At 43.6% G+C, this 22,296-nt stretch overlaps 2 protein-coding genes across 2 annotated transcripts; both read left to right on the plus strand.

Annotated features, from left to right (window-relative positions):
- The first annotated feature begins 2,899 nt into the window (after positions 1-2,899).
- Positions 2,900-5,028, plus strand: LOC134064414 (complement C1q-like protein 2). The gene is made up of 2 exons (XM_062520331.1): positions 2,900-3,086; positions 4,545-5,028. The coding sequence occupies exons 1-2, from the start codon at positions 2,900-2,902 to the stop codon at positions 4,826-4,828; spliced, it is 471 nt and encodes a 156-aa protein (XP_062376315.1). The 3' UTR covers positions 4,829-5,028.
- An 8,586-nt stretch (positions 5,029-13,614) lies between these two features.
- On the plus strand, positions 13,615-15,754 carry LOC134064415 (uncharacterized). Its single transcript, XM_062520332.1, has 3 exons — positions 13,615-14,080; positions 14,417-14,611; positions 15,474-15,754. Exons 1-3 carry the CDS (start codon positions 13,615-13,617, stop codon positions 15,752-15,754), a joined length of 942 nt encoding a protein of 313 aa, XP_062376316.1.
- Positions 15,755-22,296: the final 6,542 nt, after the last annotated feature.

A 22,296-nucleotide genomic window follows, 5' to 3' on the forward strand; every position in this document is an offset into this window, starting at 1 on the left:
CTCTAGTCTGTGTGGTCAATCCTGGAGCAATGGCTTCACATTGCTTCACCTCTCCACAACTGGTTGATTCATTATCAGGACATGACTGGAATTCCTCTGGTGCCTACAGTATGTACAACCTCATCCCCTTTTCACCTCTCCCTTTAAGAGAGGGCTCGCACCACTTTGGGACTCAGCTGGGTCATCAACAGGGGACTACCAATGACTGATGTTTCGCCACTTTAACCCGAATACGTGTCCTGGTGGCACAGCCCCTGTCCTGCCCCCAACTCCTACACTTACTCCTCAGCCACAGCCAGAAGCTGCCCCTCTCTGCCTCCTCCAACAGCCCTGCCCCTGTGATGCCCATGTCCCGGAGTAGCTGGGACATTAAGGAGCTGACAAAGCCCCATTAAAGCCCTGGCATCCCACCTCCACTGGGTAGAGTAGTGTTACACTAGAGAAGACACCAGCCGTCCGGCCAGCCTCCATGCACTCAGTGTCCAGGTCCACTTACTTCGCTCTCTACCACTCATGGGCAGTTTCAAGACCTTCCTCCATGGGATGGTGAGCTCCAGTCCCACACACCCCCCTTGGCACCTTGGCACTTCAACCGTGGCACGTTTTTATGCACATGTTTAATAAACAACTCAGTGTCCCATTCCGGAATCAGCAGCCCTTTACAAGACTTTACTACAACAACAAGGAAACATGGACAATATCACTCACAAATACACACCTTCGTTTATGAGTATTAGACTGATGCCATTTAATCTTGCTAGCCTTTGATCTTAGTAACACAGCAGATATGAGCTTTATTGACTTCTTATCTCCTGCCTTTTTCATAACCAACCAATGACAGATGTAAACACAAACAGCACAAGAGGAAACTATGGAACCGAAATGATCCAGCCATGCTCACAACTTTCAACTTTGCTGAACAGAATGTGTTGTTATCGATTGAATGTATGCTCATCAATCTTCGTCCATTAGCTGACTTTAACAGTAACAAGTTTGACCCTTAAATGTTCCAAGTCATTCACATGTGTTTCTCACACTGCCCTCGGCCTGGCCCACTGGTCTGGTCAGGAGCATTACTTCTACGGTAACTGACAAAGCAGCAAGCATGATATGATTGTCATTAATAAACAGATGAATTAGTTAAATCAGAGTGGTAAGGACATGCCCCATGATTATTTATACCTGAATTACTCAGTAGAATAAAACAAGCACATGCTCTATGTGTCTTCTGGATCTGTAGTCAATCTCATCCACGTGTGGTTTTAAACTTGTGTTTCTCACACAATCCTTACATTTACTGTACGTATACACATGGTATGCTGAGCATTGATACTCTGCACTGCACTTCTACTTTGATGAGACGGAAGTCTCTAAACATGCTCTTCAGTTCAATTCAGTTGATATTAATATCTCTCAAGAAGATCAATGTTAAGGCATCAGGCCTGATCCACTCACAAAGATTCAGATCAGGCAGATCAGGCTTTGATAAATATGTGCACTGTTGCCTGAAATCATGAGTGGGACATTAACCAAAGTAGCATTGCAATGATTACTAAAGTTTAGATCCTCTTCCATAGAGGGATGAAGATATTTATCTGGCAGTAGGGTACGATTAATGGTGACGTTAGCACAACCTTGACCAATAACACACACCTGAGCTGGTCTCAACAACACAGCACATGGCCCACATCTCACGTGTGCATCATTTACGATTGTGTTTGTTTCAAGGATATCTGCATGTCCCAAGGACACCACTTGGTAATATGTAGCCAGGTCACAGTATATATGTCTGAGAGCTACAGCAATAAGAATCAGTACACATGAGCAAGACAGAAGAATTGTCCAGTTTCATCATGAAGACTTGTGGAGCTCTACTGGTGCTGCTGTGCTGCTGTTTGGCTGAGACACAGCTTAGAGGAGACACCATCAGTGACAATGACATCACTCACCAGGGCCACTATGGTGAAGCAGAGACCAGAGAAGATGAGGTTATGGGTGCAGCACAGAGGACTGAAGATGCAGCCACAGCCTCCATCCAACAAACCTGCCAGCCTGACATCCACACTGTGCTGAGGGAGATGAGCGTTCTGGTGGCGGAGCAGAGAGTGGAGCTCAGACACACCAAGACACAAATGGAGGCCATGGAGAAAAAAACAGAGACTATGGAGACCAGACTGACTGACATACTGAGAGCCAGTGAGAATAAAGCAGAGACTATGGAGTCCAAGCTAAGTGCCAGTGAGAAGACAGTGGAGGCCTTGGAGGTCAGACTGAGAGCCAGTGAGAGTCTGGTGGAACGACTAAAGAGTGAAAATAAAGGTACAGGTTCATTCATTCCATTCTTAATGAATATTGTGAAGTCTGTGTACGTTACTATGCTGGCGCTACCCAAACTGGCTATGCACTCCGGCAAGAGAGTCGCTGCAACTTGGTTTAGTTTGACAGATTTATTGCCATTCAGGTACAACAGAGGATTGTTGCTTCCAATAACATGTGTGTGAATGTACTGGAGTGTAGGTGTATATGTGTTTGTGTTTGAGTGTGTATGTGGTTTTATGGTCGGCAACGCACACAGCAACACATCATTATAGTAAAACAGAACGGGAAAATATTAACAACTCTACAACAGCTGGACTCGTGTCGGCAGTGAACTAAGCTCCTAGAAAAAGGACATAATTGCGCATGTGCGCAAATGCAACCGTGAGGGTAAAATGTGTGACGTATGCTCTCGTGAGTCCAGCAGGGAGTTTTCCACAAATATGTTTGTGTATCATGTGATGCAAATGTTTATGTTTTGGTTTGTTCATTCATCACTCCCTTTTCTTCTCTCTCTCTCTGTATGTGTGTGTGTGTGTGTGTGTGTGTGTGTGTGTGTGTGTGTGTGTTCTCAGCTCAGTCCATGAATCTTAACCTCACTGTGAGTCAGGTGGGGGAGCTGAGGAGGGAGAGAGAGGAGAGGAGGGTTTCTTTCTCTGCCGCACTGCTGGCATCTGGTGGTGGAAATACAGGACCTTCTTCAGTAGCAACTCCCCTGGTCTACAGACACATCTTCACTAACGTAGGAAATGCCTACAACCCAAACACAGGTATTACAGTAATTAGTGTACAGTAATAAGTATCTTTGGTGTTCTTTTGTCTCATTCTGTTGACTAAGTTGGAGGTACTCCAAATGTTTGGGTTCCATTTAATTCCAATCTTCCACCATTGTGCCCTTGAGCAAAGACCTTAACCCAGAGTTGTTTGGGGAGAATGGCCCTTGTAATATAATGTATAAGTCACTTTGGATAAAAGCCTCTGCAAAATGTAAATGTTCGGGGTTACTTCAACTTACTGAAAGGTATGATGGTAGAAGTAAGTAGTGGATTTCTTGAAGGTAAACTATGAAAAACATTTCCGTTTATCGATTTGTTTCATACTGTTATATATGATTAATTGAGTCATTACCGGTTGAACAATGTTTTTTTCGGCTGCCGTAGTGGTCTGTAGCGGTAGCACCACGATTGCAATTTCAGGAGCCCTTGGGCACGCACCCATGGTCCAGGAAGTATCATGTGGCTGACTGACCGATTGAGGAGTTTTGCAAAATGTACATGCTAAAGCTATAGGGAAAGCTCTGCAGAGAAATATGCATAAAACGAGTGAAAACGAAAAGCGAAACCGGCGATGAAATCGCCAATCCTGCATAGTTTTCCCTTTAACAGGAAATGAAAAAAGTGTTTAGAAATAATAATATTTTCCGAAGTAAATATAATTTGAAATTCATTACAATACTTTAAAAAATATACAGTATGAATCGTTACGACCCAGGGTCGTGTGGATCTGAAGCACAAAAGGGAAACGACACCGAATGAAATGATAACAAATATATTCATTCATGTCACAAAAGTATATCTAGGGGATTTGGGATCATCTGGTTGAGAGTGTAATGAGTGACTGGAATACCAGCAGGAAATCAGAGTGATCATAGAGAATGTTTGCTGTGTAGTGAAAGGGCATGTATGCAAGAGTGAGTGTGTGCAGCATGAATATATGTTGTGAGCATGAGCCTGTGTGTTTGTGCATGTCTAGGTTCAGAGAGAGAGAGAGAGGAGGGGCAAGTACTGTATATATATTACCGGTCAAACGTTTGGGGTCACTTATAAATGCATGCAAAGCATCTTGCTTTGTGACAAACACATTATACAAGTACAACTATCTTCATAGAGCTCAGTGATTCTATGCTTTTGGGAGAAGGCATTTTTTTTTTACCATTTATTAAATTAAGTATCTTCTGGGGCTGGGCACACCTTTACAAATATGTCATGAATAATTCTAACCCTAATGTAGACCTCAACCAAGCATACTAGTGTGATGCATGGCACAGTTTGAGAGCAAATGTCTCACTGTAGCCTAATGCACTAAAGTATTAATCATACATTTTATTTCTTTACTTAATTTATCTTACATCATATATTGCCAGTTACCCTGTCATCTACATGCTGTAATGTGTAAACAATCTTTCTCCTCCCTCTCTTTCTCTCTTTTTGTGACATTCTCTGTTACAGGTGTTTTCACAGCTCCAGTCAGAGGGGTCTACAACTTTGTTTTGTTTGTATTGGGTGCTGGTCATGCATCTATACCTACAGGAGTTACTCTTCATAAAAATGGAGAGCATGTTGTCATTGCCTGGAGTAATCAGCCAAGTCGTTATGATGCAACATCTAATGGAGCCTCTCTGCTGCTGGAGGTGGGAGATGTGGTCTATGTGAAGTTGTGGCCCAACAGTTGGGTGCATGATGATCACAACCACCACACCACCTTCTCTGGCCACCTGCTCTTCCCCATGTGAGGAGTCAGTCCAGAGTGGAATCACATCAGGAATGTAATGTTCAATAAGATCCACATCACCTGCACTCACAGAAAGGTCGGCATTTAGAGCATTGAGCAGTTACATTTTAATGTTGTTTTTGAGTTACGGCTTTGGTAATTCTAGCAAAACATAAGTGTGTGTGATCCTTCTGAGATTTTAATATACTTAGTAGAGGAACATGGGATGTAGAATGTACATATAGATGATGCTATGTTATCAACTCATTGTGTTAAGAAAGGGTAGTTTTGTTTTGTTTTTAAGTGTTTTCTATCTGACAAATAAAACTACAATGTTTATCATGTTTGGTGAGTGTGTCTACTGTATAACACTACAGTAGATGGTGAAAAGCTGTTCTTGGGCTGAGCTATGGTATGAGGAGTATCCACAATGAAGTCATGCATGTGTCTTGGTCTGTGTGGTCAATCATGGAGCAATGGCTTCACACTGCTTCAACTCTCCACAATTGAATTCAATTCAGGAAGGCTGTGTTCGCAAACTTCTGTACTTACAATACATACATACATACATACATATAAAGCAAAATAGATGGCTTTGCCGATCAGGGGGCTTTCATCTGAATTCATATAGCGGTTCCCTGTCATTTCTGCATGCTAACAAATTGGTGTATCTTTCTGGAAACCTGGTGGCCGTGTGAGTAATAGAAGGGGAACAAACGTGATTTGAAAGTTAGGATTTGTCACATGTCTTTTTTGTTATTTTCATTTTCATAGCAATCAGATGTCCTGAACAGACTATTTATGATAATGATACGAAACAGACTTGATCAGGAAACACATTTTTTGTCAGGCAATTGGCATCTAGCTATGGTGATGATAAAATAACAGACACACGCGCACACACACACACACACACACACACACACACACACACCAACAGTCTTCCAACTCCACCTCGTCACTGTTAGGTGGAATGGCTTTATGAACTTCCTTATGATGTTTTGCACTGACCCCAGGAGCGAAAACTGCTTTGAACAACTTCCTTGATCCTGTCATCACTGACACTGACCCTTCTGTTCAACCAAGAACCAAAATAAATACACCAGGTAATTCCCCCCTCCCTTCAGTATTCAGAAATCTCTACACAGTCGTGTGTGACAGGAGATACGAAACACAGAGACGCCGTTTAGTCACTTCAGGAAAAACTCTCGGAGTCCCACACACACCCTTGGCACCTTGTTGATGCACGTGTTTAGCAAACAACTCAGTATCCAGTATCAGTACCCATAATCAGCAGCCCTATGTGAGCTGTAACGCACATGCACACCTTCATTTATGAGTGTAAGACTGATGGCAATTCATCTTGTGAGCCTTTGATATTAGTAAAGCAGCAGATATGAGCTCTATGACCCTGTCTCTCCCGCCTTTGCCAAAACCAATGATGAATTTGATGAATATCTGCATGTCCCAAGGACACCACTTGGTAATATGTAGCCTGGTCACAGTATATATGTCTGAGAGCTACAGCAATCAGAAATATAGCCGCAAGCGGCGATGGCGGGCCCGAGCACCTGCGGTGCGGAGACCTGTGACATTTCGGAATCTAACAAAGCAACATGTGCGTGTTGGGCATGTGCATGAGCAACACACATGCCCACCAAATTTGGTCAATTTTCCTGAATGTATGTGTCAACCACAACAGACAACATGCTAGGTGGCGCTATAGAGTCCCTAAGCCACACCCTAGGCCAGAGCTCTATCTCTGACTATCGATAGCAATAACGCACAAGTCCACCAAATTTGGTTCATTTTCATGAACGTGTGTGTCAACCACAACAGACAATGCGCTAGGTGGCGCTATACAGTCCATAAGACACCCTTGGCCAGAGCGCTGTCTGTGAATAGCTATAGCAATAACACACATGCTAACCAAATTTGGTTCATTTTCGTGAATGTATGTGTCAACCACAACAGACAATGCACTAGGTGGCGCTATAGAGTCCCTAAGCCACACCCGAGGCCAGAGCTCTGTCTCTGAATAACTATAGCAATAACACACATGCCCACCAAATTTGGTTCATTTGGGTGAATGTACCTGTCAACCACAACAGACAATGCGCTAGGTGGCGCTATAGAGTCCCTAAGCCACACCCTAGGCTAGAGCTCTATCTCTGACTATCGATAGCAATAACGCACAAGCCCACCAAATTTGGTTCATTTTCGTGAATGTGTGTGTCAACCACAACAGACAATGCGCTAGGTGGCGCTATGCAGTCCCTAAGACACCCTTGGCCAGAGCGCTGTCTCTGAATAACTATAGCAATAACACATATGCCAACCAAATTTAGTTCATTTTCGTGAATGTATGTGTCAACCACAAAAGACAATGCACTACGTGGCGCTATAGAGTCCCTAAGCCACACCCGAGGCCAGAGCTCTGTCTCTGAATAACTTAATCAATAACACACATGCCCACCAAATTTGGTTCATTTGGGTGAATGTACGGGTCAACCACAACAGACAATGCATTAGGTGGCGCTCTAGAGTCCCCAAGCCACACTCTAGGCCAGAGCTCTGTCTCTGACTACCGATAGCAATAACACACAAGCCCACCAAATTTGGTTAATTTTCTTGAATGTTTGTGTCAACCACAACAGACAACGCACTAGGTGGCGCTATAGAGTCCCTACGACACACCCTATGCCAAAGCTCTGTCTCTGACTAGCCATAGCAATAACACACAAGTCCACCAAATTTGGTTAATTTTCGTAAATGTTTGTGTCAACCACAACAGATAACGTGCTGCTAGGTGGCGCTATAGAGTCCCAAAGCCACACCTTACGCCAGAGCTCTGTCTCTGACTAGCAGAAGCAATTCCACATGTAGCTGCCAAATTACATCCAATTTACAACCTTTTTTCTGCCTATAACACCAACTTCCTGTTTCTTAATAAAACACCATAATTCAAACCTTCGCCATTTCGATATACTTTTGAAATTCAAAAATCTGGTCGCAATTCCTCTCGGGCAACCCCTCAAGATCATTTTAGTGCTTATATGACATGATTTCGATAAACCGTCTAGGAGAAGTGTTTCAAAATATGTGATGTGCAAAAATCATAATCATAATCATAACACAAATTCTTCAAAGATTTACTATATCGTTAAAATGTAAAAGTTGTTCAGATTAATACAACACATATGCTTACCAAATTTGGTTCATTTTCGTGCATGTATGTGTCAACCACAACAGAAACCGCGCTAGGTGGCGCTATAGAGTCCATGAGCCACACCCTTTGCCAGAGCTTTGTCTCTGAGTAGCGTTACCAATTCCACATCTAACTGCCGAATTTCAAGAGTTTTAGAGCATGCCAAGTTGGTGAAAAAAGGCCAAACATGACCTGTAAGAGGAAGTCACGGGAATAATAATAATCTGAGCAGAAGCAATAGGGCCTTGCACCTACGGTGCAGCCGCTGCTTCAGCGGCCGCACCTCGGTGCTCGGGCCCTAATCAGTACACAAGAGGAAGACAGAAGAATTGTCCAGTTTCATCATGAAGACTTGTGGAGCTCTACTGGTGCTGCTGTGCTGCTGTTTGACTGAGACACAGCTTAGAGGAGACACCAGCAGTGATAATGACATCACTCACCAGGGCCACTATGGTGAAGCAGAGACCAGAGAAAATGAGGTTAAGGGTGCAGCACAGAGGACTGAAGATGCAGCCACAGCCTCCATCCAGCAAACCTGCCAGCCTGACGTCCACACTGTGCTGAGGGAGATGAGCGTTCTGGTGGCGGAGCAGAGAGTGGAGCTCAGACACACCAAGACACAAATGGAGGCCATGGAGAAAAAAACAGAGACTATGGAGACCAGACTGACTGACAGACTGAGAGCCAGTGAGAATAAAGCAGAGACCATGGCGTCCAAGCTAAGTGCCAGTGAGAAGACAGTGGAGGCCTTGGAGGTCAGACTGAGAGCCAGTGAGAGTCTGGTGGAACGACTAAAGAGTGAAAATAAAGGTACAGGTTCATTCATTCCATTCTTAATGAATATTGTGAAGGCTGTGTACGTTACTATGCTGGCGCTACCCAAACTGGCTATGCACTCCGGCAAGAGAGTCGCTGCAACTTGGTTTAGTTTGACAGATTTATTGCCATTCAGGTACAACAGAGGATTGTTGCTTCCAATAACATGTGTGTGAATGTACTGGAGTGTAGGTGTACAGTATATGTGTTTGTGTTTGAGTGTGTATGTGGTTTTATGGTCGGCAACGCACACAGCAACACAACATTATAGTAAAACAGAACAGGAAAATATTAACAACTCTACAACAGCTGGACTCGTGTCGGCAGTGAACTAAGCTCCTAGAAAAAGGACATAATTGCGCATGTGCGCAAATGCAACCGTGAGGGTAAAATGTGTGACGTATGCTCTCGTGAGTCCAGCAGGGAGTTTTCCACAAATATGTTTGTGTATCACGTGATGCAAATGTTTATGTTTTGGTTTGTTCATTCATCACTCCCTTTTCTTCTCTCTCTCTCTCTGTATGTGTGTGTGTGTGTGTGTGTGTGTGTGTGTGTGTGTGTGTGTGTGTGTGTGTGTGTGTGTGTGTTCTCAGCTCAGTCCATGAATCTTAACCTCACTGTGAGTCAGGTGGGGCAGCTGAGGAGAGAGAGAGAAGAGAGGAGGGTGTCTTTCTCTGCCTCACTGCTGGCATCTGGTCGTGGAAATACAGGACCTTTTTCAGTAGCAACTCCCCTGGTCTACAGACATGTCTTCACTAACGTAGGAAATGCCTACAACCCAAACACAGGTATTACAGTGATTAGTGTACAGTAATAAGTATCTTTGGTGTTCTTTTGTCTCATTCTGTTGACTAAGTTGGAGGTAGGCTACTCCAAATGTTTGGGTTCCATTTAATTCCATTATTCCATTGTGCCCTTGAGCAAGGAACTTAACCCAGAGTTGTCTGGGGAGAATGGCCCTTGTAATATAATGTATATAAGTCACTTTGGATAAAAGCCTCTGCAAAATGAGAATGTTAGGGGTTACTTCAACTTACTGAAAGGTATGATGGTAGAAGTAAGTGGTGGATTTCTTAAAGGTAAACTATGAAAAGAATTTCAGTTTATCGATTTGTTTCATACTGTTATAAATGATTAATTGAGTCATTACCGGTTGAACAACATTTCGGCTGCCCTAGTGGTCTGTAGCGGTAGCACCACGCTTGCAATTTCAGGAGCCGTTGGGCATGCACCCATGGTCCAGGAAGTGTCATGTGGCAGACTGACCGATTGAGGAGTTTTGCAAAATGTACATGCTAAAGCTATAGGGGAAGCTCTGCAGAGAAATATGCATAAAACGAGTGAAAACGAAAAACGAAACCGGCGATGAAATCGCCAATCCTGCATAGTTTCCCTTTAACAGGAAATGAAAAAAAAAATTGAAATAATAATATTTTCCGAAGTTAATAGAATTTGAAATTCATTACAATACTTTAAAAAAAATATACAGTATGAATCGTTACGACCCAGGGTCATGTGGATCGGAAACACGAAAGGGAAACGACTCCGAATGAAATGATAACAAATATATTTATTCATGTCACAAAAGTATAGGGGATTTGGGATCATCTGGTTGAGAGTGTAATGAGTGACTGGAATACCAGCAGGAAATCAGAGTGATCATAGAGAATGTTTGCTGTGTAGTGAAAGGGCATGTATGCAAGAGTGAGCGTGTGCAGCATGAATACAGTATATGTTGTGAGCATGAGCCTGCGTGCTTGTACATGTCTGGGTTCAGAGAGAGAGAGAGAGGAGGGGCAAGTATATATATTACCGGTCAAAAGTTTGGGGTCACTTATAAATGTCCACCCCCGACCCCCCGTCTTTCAATTGATGTCCCTGCATGCAAAGCATCTTGCTTTGTGACAAACACATTGTACAAGTACAACTCTCTTCATAGAGCTCAGTGATTCTATGCTTTTGGGAGAAGGCATTTGTTTTTACCATTTATTAAATGAAGAATCTTCTGGGGCTGGGCACACCTTTAAAAATATGATATCTATATAATCATGAATAATTCTAACCCTAATGTAGACCTGAACCAAGCATACTAGTGTGATGGCACAGTTTGAGAGCAAATGTCTCACATAGCCTAATGCCCTAAAGTATTAATCATACATTTTATTTCTTTACTTAATTTATCTTACATCATATATTGCCAGTTACCCTGTCATCTACATGCTGTAATGTAAAGTGTAAACAATCTTTCTCCTCCCTCTCTTTCGCTCTTTTTGTGACATTCTCTGTTACAGGTGTTTTCACAGCTCCAGTCAGAGGGGTCTACAACTTTGTTTTGTTTGTATTGGGTCAAGGTCATGCATCTGCACCTACAGGAGTTTCTCTTCATAAAAATGGAGAGCATGTTCTTCTTGCCTACAGTCATCACACAAGTGGCTATGAAGAGGGATCTAATGGAGCCTCTCTGCTGCTGGAGGTGGGAGATGTGGTCTACGTGAAGTTGTGGCCCAACAGTTGGGTGCATGATAATCAGAACCATCACACCACCTTCTCTGGCCACCTGCTCTTCCCCATGTGAGGAGTCAGTCCAGAGTGGAATCACATCAGGAATGTAGTATTCAAGAATCCCATCACCTGCGCTCTGGGTATATATTTAGGATAGTTGGACCATTTGAATGTTGTTTTTCAGTTACGACTTTTGAAAGACTTTGTTTTATTCTGACAAGACAGAAGCTGTGTGTGATCATTGTGAGATTTCAATACATTTACTAAGAGAGGGACATGGAATCTAGAATGTACATATAGATGCAGAAATGTTAATAGATTGCAATCAACACAGTTTATTAAGAAAAAGTAGTTTTGTTTGGTTTTTAAGTGCTTTTTATCTGACAAATTAAACTTCCAATGTTTATCATGTTTGATTTGTGAGTCTATGACAGTAGATGGAAGACTGTTCTTGGGCTGAGTTATGGTAAAAGGAGTATCTACAATGAAGTCATATACAGTATGTGTCTAGTCTGTGTGGTCAATCCTAGAGCAATGGTTTCACATTGCTTCACCTCTCCACAACTGGTTGATTCATTATCAGGACATGGCTGGAATTCCTCTGGTGCCTACAGTATGTACAACCTCACCCTCTTTTCACCTCTCCCTATAAGAGAGGGCTCGCACCACTTTGGGACTCAGCTGGGTCATCAACAGGGGACTACCAATGACTGATGTTTCGCCACTTTAACCCGAGGACGTGTCCTGGTGGCACAGCCCCTGTCCTGCCCCCAACTCCTACACTTACTCCTCAGCCACAGCCAGAAGCTGCCCCTCTCTGCCTCTTCCAACAGCCCTGTCCCTGTGATGCCCATGTCCCGGAGTAGCTGGGACATTAAGGAGCTGACAAAGCCCCATTAAAGCCCTGGCATCCCACCTCCACTGGGTAGAGTAGTGTTACACTAGAGAAGACACCAGCCGTCCGGCCAGCCTCCCTGCACTCAGTGTCCAGGTCCACTTACTTCGCTCTCTACCACTCATGGGCAGTTTCAAGACCTTCCTCCATGGGATGGTGAGCTCCAGTCCCACACACCCCCCTTGGCACCTTGGCACTTCAACTGTGGCACGTTTTGATGCACATGTTTAACAAACAACCCAGTGTCCCATTCCGGAATCAGCAGCCCTTTACAAGACTTTACTACAACAACAAGGAAACATGGACAATATCACTCACATACACACCTTCTTTTATGAGTATAAAACTGATGCCATTTAATCTTGCTAGGCTTTGATCTTAGTAACGCAGCAGATATGAGCTTTATTGACTTCTTATCTCCTGCCTTTTTCATAACCAACCAATGACACATGTAAACACAAACAGCACAAGAGGAAACTATGGAACAGAAACGATCCAGCCATGCTCACAACTTTCAACTTTGCTGGGCCTCACAGTACTGTCTTGTTATTGATAGAATGTATGCTCTACATTATCCATCTTCGTCCATTAACTGACTTTAACAGTAACAAGTTTGACCTTTAAGTGTTCCAAGTCATTCACATGTGTTTCTCACCCTGCCCTCGGCATGGCCCACTGGTCTGGTCAGGAGCATTACCTCTACGGTAACTGATAAAGCAGCATGCATGATATGATTGTCATTAATAAACAGATGAATTAGCTAAATCAGAGTGGTAAGGACATGCCCCATGATTATTCATACCTAAATTACTCAGTAGAATAAAACAAGCACATGCTCTATGTGTCTTCTGGGTCTGTAGTCAATCTCATCCACGTGTGGTTTCAAACTTGTGTTTCTCACACAATCCTTACATTTACGTATACACATGGGATGCTGAGCATTGATACTCTGCACTGCAGTTCTACTTTGATGAGACGGAAGTCTCTAAACATGATCTTCAGTTCAATTCAGTTTATATGGATATCTCCCAAAAGATCCATGTTAAGGCATCAGGCCTGATCCACTCACAAAGATTCAGATGGGGCAGATCAGGCTTTGATAAATATGTGCACTGTTGCCTGAAATCATGAGTGGGACATTAACCAAAGTAGCGTTGCAATGATTACTAAAGTTTAGATCCTCTTCCATAGAGGGATGACGATACTTATCTGGCAGTAGGGTACGATTAATGTAACTTTGCCCAATAACACACACCTGAGCTGGTCTCAACAACACAGCACATGGCCCACATCTCACGTGTGTATCATTTACGATTGTGTTTGTCTGATGAATATCAGCATGTCCCAAGGACACCACTTGGTAATATGTAGCCAGGCCACAGTATATATGTCTGAGAGCTACAGCAATCAGAATCAGTACACCATTAGAAGACAAGGCAGTTTCATCATGAAGACTTGTGGAGCTCTACTGGTGCTGCTGTGCTGCTGTTTGACTGAGACACAGCTTAGAGGAGACACCATCAGTGATAATGACATCACTCACCAGGGCCACTATGGTGAAGCAGAGACCAGAGAAAATGAGGTTATTGGTGCAGACGAGAGAACTGAAGATGCAGCCACAGCCTCCATCCAACAAACCTGCCAGCCTGACATCCACACTGTGCTGAGAGAGATGAGCGTTCTGGTGGTGGAGCAGAGAGTGGAGCTCAGACACACCAAGACACAAATGGAGGCCATGGAGAGCAGACTGACTGACAGACTGAGAGCCAGTGAGAATAAAGCAGAGACTATGGAGACCAAGCTAAGTGCCAGTGAGAATAAAGCAGAGACTATGGAGAGCAGACTGAGAGCCAGTGAGATGACAGTAGAGGAGCAGAGAGTGGAGCTCAGACACACCAAGACACAAATGGAGGCCATGGAGAAAAAAACAGAGACTATGGAGACCAGACTGACTGACAGACTAAGTGCCAGTGAGAAGACAGTGGAGGCCTTGGAGGTCAGACTGAGAGCCAGTGAGAGTCTGGTGGAACGACTAAAGAGTGAAAATAAGGGTACAGGTTCATTCATTCCATTCTTAATGAATATTTTTGTGTGATGCAATGTTTATGTTTTGGTTTGTTCATTCATCACTCCCTTTTCTTTTCTCTCTCTCTCTCTCTGTGTGTGTGTGTGTGTGTGTGTGTTCTCAGCTCAGTCCATGAATCTTAACCTCACTGTGAGTCAGGTGGGGCAGCTGAGGAGAGAGAGAGAAGAGAGGAGGGTGTCTTTCTCTGCCTCACTGCTGGCATCTGGTGCTGGAAATACAGGACCCTTTTCAGTAGCAACTCCTCTGGTCTACAGACATGTCTTCACTAACGTAGGAAATGCCTACAACCCAAACACAGGTATTACAGTAATTAGTGTACAGTAATAAGTATCTTTGGTGTTCTTTTGTCTCATTCTGTTGACTAAGTTGGAGGTACTCCAAATGTTTGGGTTCCATTTAATTCCATTATTCCACCATTGTGCCCTTGAGCAAGGAACTTAACCCAGAGTTGTCTGGGGAGAATGGCCCTTGTAATATAATGTAATCTGGTTGAGAGTGTAATGAGTGACTGGAATACCAGCAGGAAATCAGAGTGATCATAGAGAATGTTTGCTGTGTAGTGAAAGGGCATGTATGCAAGAGTGAGTGTGTGCAGCATGAATACAGTATGTTGTGAGCATGAGCCTGCGTGCTTGTACATGTCTGGGTTCAGAGAGAGAGAGAGAGGAGGGGCAAGTATATATAGTACCGGTCAAAAGTTTGGGGTCACTTATAAATGTCCACCCCCGACCCCCGTCTTTCAATTGATGTCCCTGCATGCAGAGCATCTTGCTTTGTGACAAAGACATTGTACAAGTATAACTCTCTTCATAGAGCTCAGTGATTCTATGCTTTTGGGAGAAGGCATTTTTTTTACCATTCATTAAATGAAGTATCTTCTGGGGCTGGGCACACCTTTAAAAATATGATATCTATATAATCATGAATATTTCTAACCCTAATGTAGACCTGAACCAAGCATACTAGTGTGATGGCACAGTTTGAGAGCAAATGTCTCACACAGCCTAATGCCCTAAACTATTAATCATACATTTTATTTCTTTACTTAATTTATCTTACATCATTGCTAGTTACCCTGTCATCTACATGCTGTAATGTAAAGTGTAAACAATCTTTCTCCTCCCTCTCTTTCTCTCTTTTTGTGACATTCTCTGTTACAGGTGTTTTCACAGCTCCAGTCAGAGGAGTCTACAACTTTGTTTTGTTTGTATTGGGTCAAGGTCATGCTACACGTACAGGAGTGTCCCTTCATAAAAATGGAGAGCATGTTGTCAATGCCTGGAGTAATCAGCCAAGTGGTTATGATAAAACATCTAATGGAGCCTCTCTGCTGCTGGAGGTGGGAGATGTGGTCTATGTGAAGTTGTGGCACAACGGTTGGGTGTATGATGATCAAAACCATCACACCACCTTCTCTGGCCACCTGCTCTTCCCCATGTGAGGAGTCAGTCCAGAGTGGAATCACATCAGGAATGTAGTATTCAAGAATCCCATCACCTGCACTCTGGGCATATATTTAGGATATTTGGACCATTTGAATGTTGTTTTTCAGTTACGACTTTTGAAAGACTTTGTTTTATTCTGACAAGACAGAAGCTGTGTGTGATCATTGTGAGATTTCAATACATTTACTAAGAGAGGGACATGGAATCTAGAATGTACATAGAGATGCAGAAATGTTAATAGATTGCAATCAACACAGTTTATTAAGAAAAAGTAGTTTTGTTATGTTTTTAAGTGCTTTTTATCTGACAAAACTTCTAATGTTTATCATGTTTGATTTGTGAGTCTATGACAATAGGTGGAAGACTGTTCTTGGGCTGAGTTATGGTAAAAGGAGTATCTACAATGAAGTCATACAGTATGTCTCTAGTCTGTGTGGTCAATCCTGGAGCAATGGCTTCACATTGCTTCACCTCTCCACAACTGGTTGATTCATTATCAGGACATGACTGGAATTCCTCTGGTGCCTACAGTATGTACAACCTCATCCCCTTTTCACCTCTCCCTTTAAGAGAGGGCTCGCACCACTTTGGGACTCAGCTGGGTCATCAACAGGGGACTACCAATGACTGATGTTTCGCCACTTTAACCCGAATACGTGTCCTGGTGGCACAGCCCCTGTCCTGCCCCCAACTCCTACACTTACTCCTCAGCCACAGCCAGAAGCTGCCCCTCTCTGCCTCCTCCAACAGCCCTGCCCCTGTGATGCCCATGTCCCGGAGTAGCTGGGACATTAAGGAGCTGACAAAGCCCCATTAAAGCCCTGGCATCCCACCTCCACTGGGTAGAGTAGTGTTACACTAGAGAAGACACCAGCCGTCCGGCCAGCCTCCATGCACTCAGTGTCCAGGTCCACTTACTTCGCTCTCTACCACTCATGGGCAGTTTCAAGACCTTCCTCCATGGGATGGTGAGCTCCAGTCCCACACACCCCCCTTGGCACCTTGGCACTTCAACCGTGGCACGTTTTTATGCACATGTTTAATAAACAACTCAGTGTCCCATTCCGGAATCAGCAGCCCTTTACAAGACTTTACTACAACAACAAGGAAACATGGACAATATCACTCACAAATACACACCTTCGTTTATGAGTATTAGACTGATGCCATTTAATCTTGCTAGCCTTTGATCTTAGTAACACAGCAGATATGAGCTTTATTGACTTCTTATCTCCTGCCTTTTTCATAACCAACCAATGACAGATGTAAACACAAACAGCACAAGAGGAAACTATGGAACCGAAATGATCCAGCCATGCTCACAACTTTCAACTTTGCTGAACAGAATGTGTTGTTATCGATTGAATGTATGCTCATCAATCTTCGTCCATTAGCTGACTTTAACAGTAACAAGTTTGACCCTTAAATGTTCCAAGTCATTCACATGTGTTTCTCACACTGCCCTCGGCCTGGCCCACTGGTCTGGTCAGGAGCATTACTTCTACGGTAACTGACAAAGCAGCAAGCATGATATGATTGTCATTAATAAACAGATGAATTAGTTAAATCAGAGTGGTAAGGACATGCCCCATGATTATTTATACCTGAATTACTCAGTAGAATAAAACAAGCACATGCTCTATGTGTCTTCTGGATCTGTAGTCAATCTCATCCACGTGTGGTTTTAAACTTGTGTTTCTCACACAATCCTTACATTTACTGTACGTATACACATGGTATGCTGAGCATTGATACTCTGCACTGCACTTCTACTTTGATGAGACGGAAGTCTCTAAACATGCTCTTCAGTTCAATTCAGTTGATATTAATATCTCTCAAGAAGATCAATGTTAAGGCATCAGGCCTGATCCACTCACAAAGATTCAGATCAGGCAGATCAGGCTTTGATAAATATGTGCACTGTTGCCTGAAATCATGAGTGGGACATTAACCAAAGTAGCATTGCAATGATTACTAAAGTTTAGATCCTCTTCCATAGAGGGATGAAGATATTTATCTGGCAGTAGGGTACGATTAATGGTGACGTTAGCACAACCTTGACCAATAACACACACCTGAGCTGGTCTCAACAACACAGCACATGGCCCACATCTCACGTGTGCATCATTTACGATTGTGTTTGTTTCAAGGATATCTGCATGTCCCAAGGACACCACTTGGTAATATGTAGCCAGGTCACAGTATATATGTCTGAGAGCTACAGCAATAAGAATCAGTACACATGAGCAAGACAGAAGAATTGTCCAGTTTCATCATGAAGACTTGTGGAGCTCTACTGGTGCTGCTGTGCTGCTGTTTGGCTGAGACACAGCTTAGAGGAGACACCATCAGTGACAATGACATCACTCACCAGGGCCACTATGGTGAAGCAGAGACCAGAGAAAATGAGGTTATGGGTGCAGCACAGAGGACTGAAGATGCAGCCACAGCCTCCACCCAACAAACCTGCCAGCCTGACATCCACACTGTGCTGAGAGAGATGAGCGTTCTGGTGGCGGAGCAGAGAGTGGAGCTCAGACACACCAAGACACAAATGGAGGCCATGGAGAAAAAAACAGAGACTATGGAGACCAGACTGACTGACATACTGAGAGCCAGTGAGAAGACAGTGGAGGCCTTGGAGGTCAGACTGAGAGCCAGTGAGAATAAAGCAGAGACTATGGAGACCAAGCTAAGTGCCAGTGAGAAGACAGTGGAAGCCTTGGAGGTCAGACTGAGAGCCAGTGAGAGTCTGGTGGAACGACTAAAGAGTGAAAATAAAGGTACAGGTTGATTCATTCCATTCTTAATGAATATGTTTGTGTATCATGTGATGCAAATGTTTTTGTTTTGGTTTGTTCATTCATCACTCCCTTTTCTTCTCTCTCTCTCTCTGTGTGTTTGTGTGTGTGTGTGTGTGTGTGTGTGTGTGTGTGTGTGTGTGTGTCTCTGTGTGTGTGTGTGTGTGTGTGTGTGTGTGTGTGTGTGTGTGTGTGTGTGTGTGTGTGTGTGTGTGTGTGTGTGTGTGTGTGTGTGTGTGTGTTCTCAGCTCAGTCCATGAATCTGAACCTCACTGTGAGTCAGGTGGAGGAGCTGAGGAGGGAGAGAGAGGAGAGGAGGGTGTCTTTCTCTGCCGCACTGCTGGCATCTGGTGGTGGAAATACAGGACCATTTTCAGTAGCAACTCCCCTGGTCTACAGACACATCTACACTAATGTAGGAAATGCCTACAACCCAAACACAGGTATTACAGTGATTAGTTGTATTTTTCCTCTACTGTGTACTATATTTTGGTGTTCTTTTGTCTCATTCTGTTGACTAAGTTGGAGGTACTCCAAATGTTTGGGTTCCATTTAATTCCAGGCTTCCACCATTGTGCCCTTGAGCAAAACCTTAACCCAGAGTTGTACATTGTACAGGTACAACTCTCTACATAGAGCTCAGTGATTCTATGCTTTTGAGAGAAGGCTCTTTTTTTTACCATTTATTAAATTAGGTATCTTCTGGGGCTGGGCACACCTTTAAAAATATGATATCTATATAATCATGAATAATTCTAACCCTAATGTAGACCTGAACCAAGCATACTAGTGTGATGGCACAGTTTGAGAGCAAATGTCTCACTGTAGCCTAATGCCCTAAACTATTAATCATACATTTAATTTCTTTACTTAATTTATCTTACATCATATATTGCCAGTTACCCTGTCATCTACATGCTGTAATGTAAAGTGTAAACAATCTTTCTCCTCCCTCTCTTTCTCTCTTATTGTGACTTTCTGTTACAGGTGTTTTCACAGCTCCAGTCAGAGGAGTCTACAACTTTGCTTTGTTTGTATTGGGTCAAGGACATGCATCTACACCTACAGGAGTTTCTCTTCATAAAAATGGAGAGCATGTTGTCATTGCCTGGAGTAATCAGCCAAGTCGTTTTGATAAAACATCTAATGGAGCCTCTCTGATGCTGGAGGTGGGAGATGTGGTCTATGTGAAGTTGTGGCCCAACAGTTGGGTGCATGATAATCGGGACCATCACACCACCTTCTCTGGCCACCTGCTCTTCCCCATGTGAGGAGTCATTCAAGAATCCCATCACCTGCACTCTGGGCATATATTTAGGATATTTGAACAATTTGAATGTTGTTTTTCAGTTACGACTTTTGAAAGACTTTGTTTGTTTTATTCTGACAAGACAGCAGCTGTGTGTGATCATTGTGAGATTTCAATACATTTACTAAGAGAGGGACATGGAATCTAGAATGTACATATAGATGCAGAAATGTTAATAGATTGCAATCAACACAGTTTATTAAGAAAAAGTAGTTTTGTTTTGTTTTCAAGTGCTTTTTATCTGACAAATTAAACTTCCAATGTTTATCATGTTTGATTTGTGAGTCTATGACAGTAGGTGGAAGACTGTTCTTGGACTGAGTTATGGTAAAAGGAGTATCTACAATGAAGTCATATACAGTATGTGTCTAGTCTGTGTGGTCAATCCTGCAGCAATGGCTTCACATTGCTTCACCTCTCCACAACTGGTTGGTTCATTATCAGGACATGACTGGAATTCCTCTGGTGCATACAGTATGTACAACCTCACCCTCTTTTCACCTCTCCCTATAAGAGAGGGCTCGCACCTCCTCTGGTGCCTAAACCTCACCCCCTTTCACCTCTCCCTATAAGAGAGGGCTCACACCTCCTCTGGTGCCTAAACCTCACCCCCTTTACACCTCTCCCTATAAGAGAGGGCTCACACCTCCTATGGTGCCTAAACCTCAACCCCTTTCACCTCTCCCTATAAGAGAGGGCTCGCACCTCCTCTGGTGCCTAAACCTCAACCTCTTTTCACCTCTCCCTATAAGAGAGGACTCTTCACCTCTCCCTATAAGAGAGGGCTCGCACCTCCTCTGGTGCCTAAACCTCACCCCTTTTCACCTCTCCCTATAAGAGAGGGCTCACACCACTTTGGGGCTTAGCCGGGTCATCAGCAGGGGACCACCAGTGACTGATGTTTCGCCACTTTAACCCGAGTGCGTGTCCTGGTGGCAGAGCGATGGCAGAGGTCTGCCCCTGCAGATGCCCTAGGTGTTGCCCTCCTGCCCTCAACTCCTACACTCACTCCTCAGCCACAGCCAGAAGCTGCCCCCTCTCTGCCACTTTCAACAGCTCTTTCAGCATGCTTTGGTGTTCTGCCCCTGTGATGCCCATGTCCTGTAGTACTGTAGCTGGGACATTGAGGAGCTGACAAAGCCCCATTAAAGCCCTGGCATCCCACCTCCACTGGGTAGAGTAGTGTTACACTAGAGAAGACACCAGCCGTCCAGCCAGCCTCCCTGCACTCAGTGTCCAGGTCCACTTACTTCGCTCTCTACCGCTCATCATGGGCAGTTTCAAGACCTTCCTCCCATGGTGAGGCGAGCTCCAGTTCCACCCCCCCCCCCCCCCCCCCCCCCCTTGGCACCTTGGCACTTCAACCGTGGCACGTTTTGATGCACGTGTTTAACAAACAACCCAGTGTCCCATTCCGGAATCAGCAGCCCTTTACAAGACTTTACTACAACAACAAGGAAACGTGGACAATATCACTCACAAACACACCTTCGTTTATGAGTATAAGACGGATGCCATTTAATCTTGCTAGCCTTTGATCTTAGTAACGCAGCAGATATGAGCTTTATTGACTTCTTATCTCCTGCCTTTTCCATAACCAACCAATGACAGATGTAAACATAAACAGCACAAGAGGAAACTATGGAACCGAAATGATCCAGCCATGCTCACAACTTTCAACTTTGCTGCACAGTATACTGTGTTGTTATCGATTGAATGTATGCTCTATCAATCTTCATCCACTAACTGACTTTAACAGTAACAAGTTTGACCCTTAAGTGTTCCAAGCCATTCACATGTGTTTCTCACCCTGCCCTCGGCCTGGCCCACTGGTCTGGTCAGGAGCATTACTTCTACGGTAACTGACAAAGCAGCAAGCATGATATGATTGTCATTAATAAACAGATGAATAAGTTAGATCAGAGTGGTAAGGACATGCCCCATGATTATTCATACCTAAATTACTCAATAGAATAAAACAAGCACATGCTCTATGTGTCTTCTGGGTCTGTAGTCAATCTCATCCACGTGTGGTTTCAAACTTGTGTTTCTCACACAATCCTTACATTTACTGTACGTATACATAATATGGTATGCTGAGCATTGATACTCTGCACTGCACTTCTACTTTGATGAGACGGAAGTCTCTAAACATGATCTTCAGTTCAATTCAGTTTATATGGATATCTCCCAAAAGATCCATGTTAAGGCATCAGGCCTGATCCACTCACAAAGATTCAGATGGGGCAGATCAGGCTTTGATAAATATGTGCACTGTTGCCTGAAATCATGAGTGGGACATTAACCAAAGTAGCGTTGCAATGATTACTAAAGTTTAGATCTTCTTCCATAGAGGGATGACGATACTTATCTGTCAGTAGGGTACGATTAATGGTGACGTTAGCACAACTTTGCCCAATAACACACA

Source organism: Sardina pilchardus, chromosome 18 (genome assembly GCF_963854185.1).
Source record: "Sardina pilchardus chromosome 18, fSarPil1.1, whole genome shotgun sequence".
NCBI lineage: Eukaryota > Metazoa > Chordata > Actinopteri > Clupeiformes > Clupeidae > Sardina > Sardina pilchardus.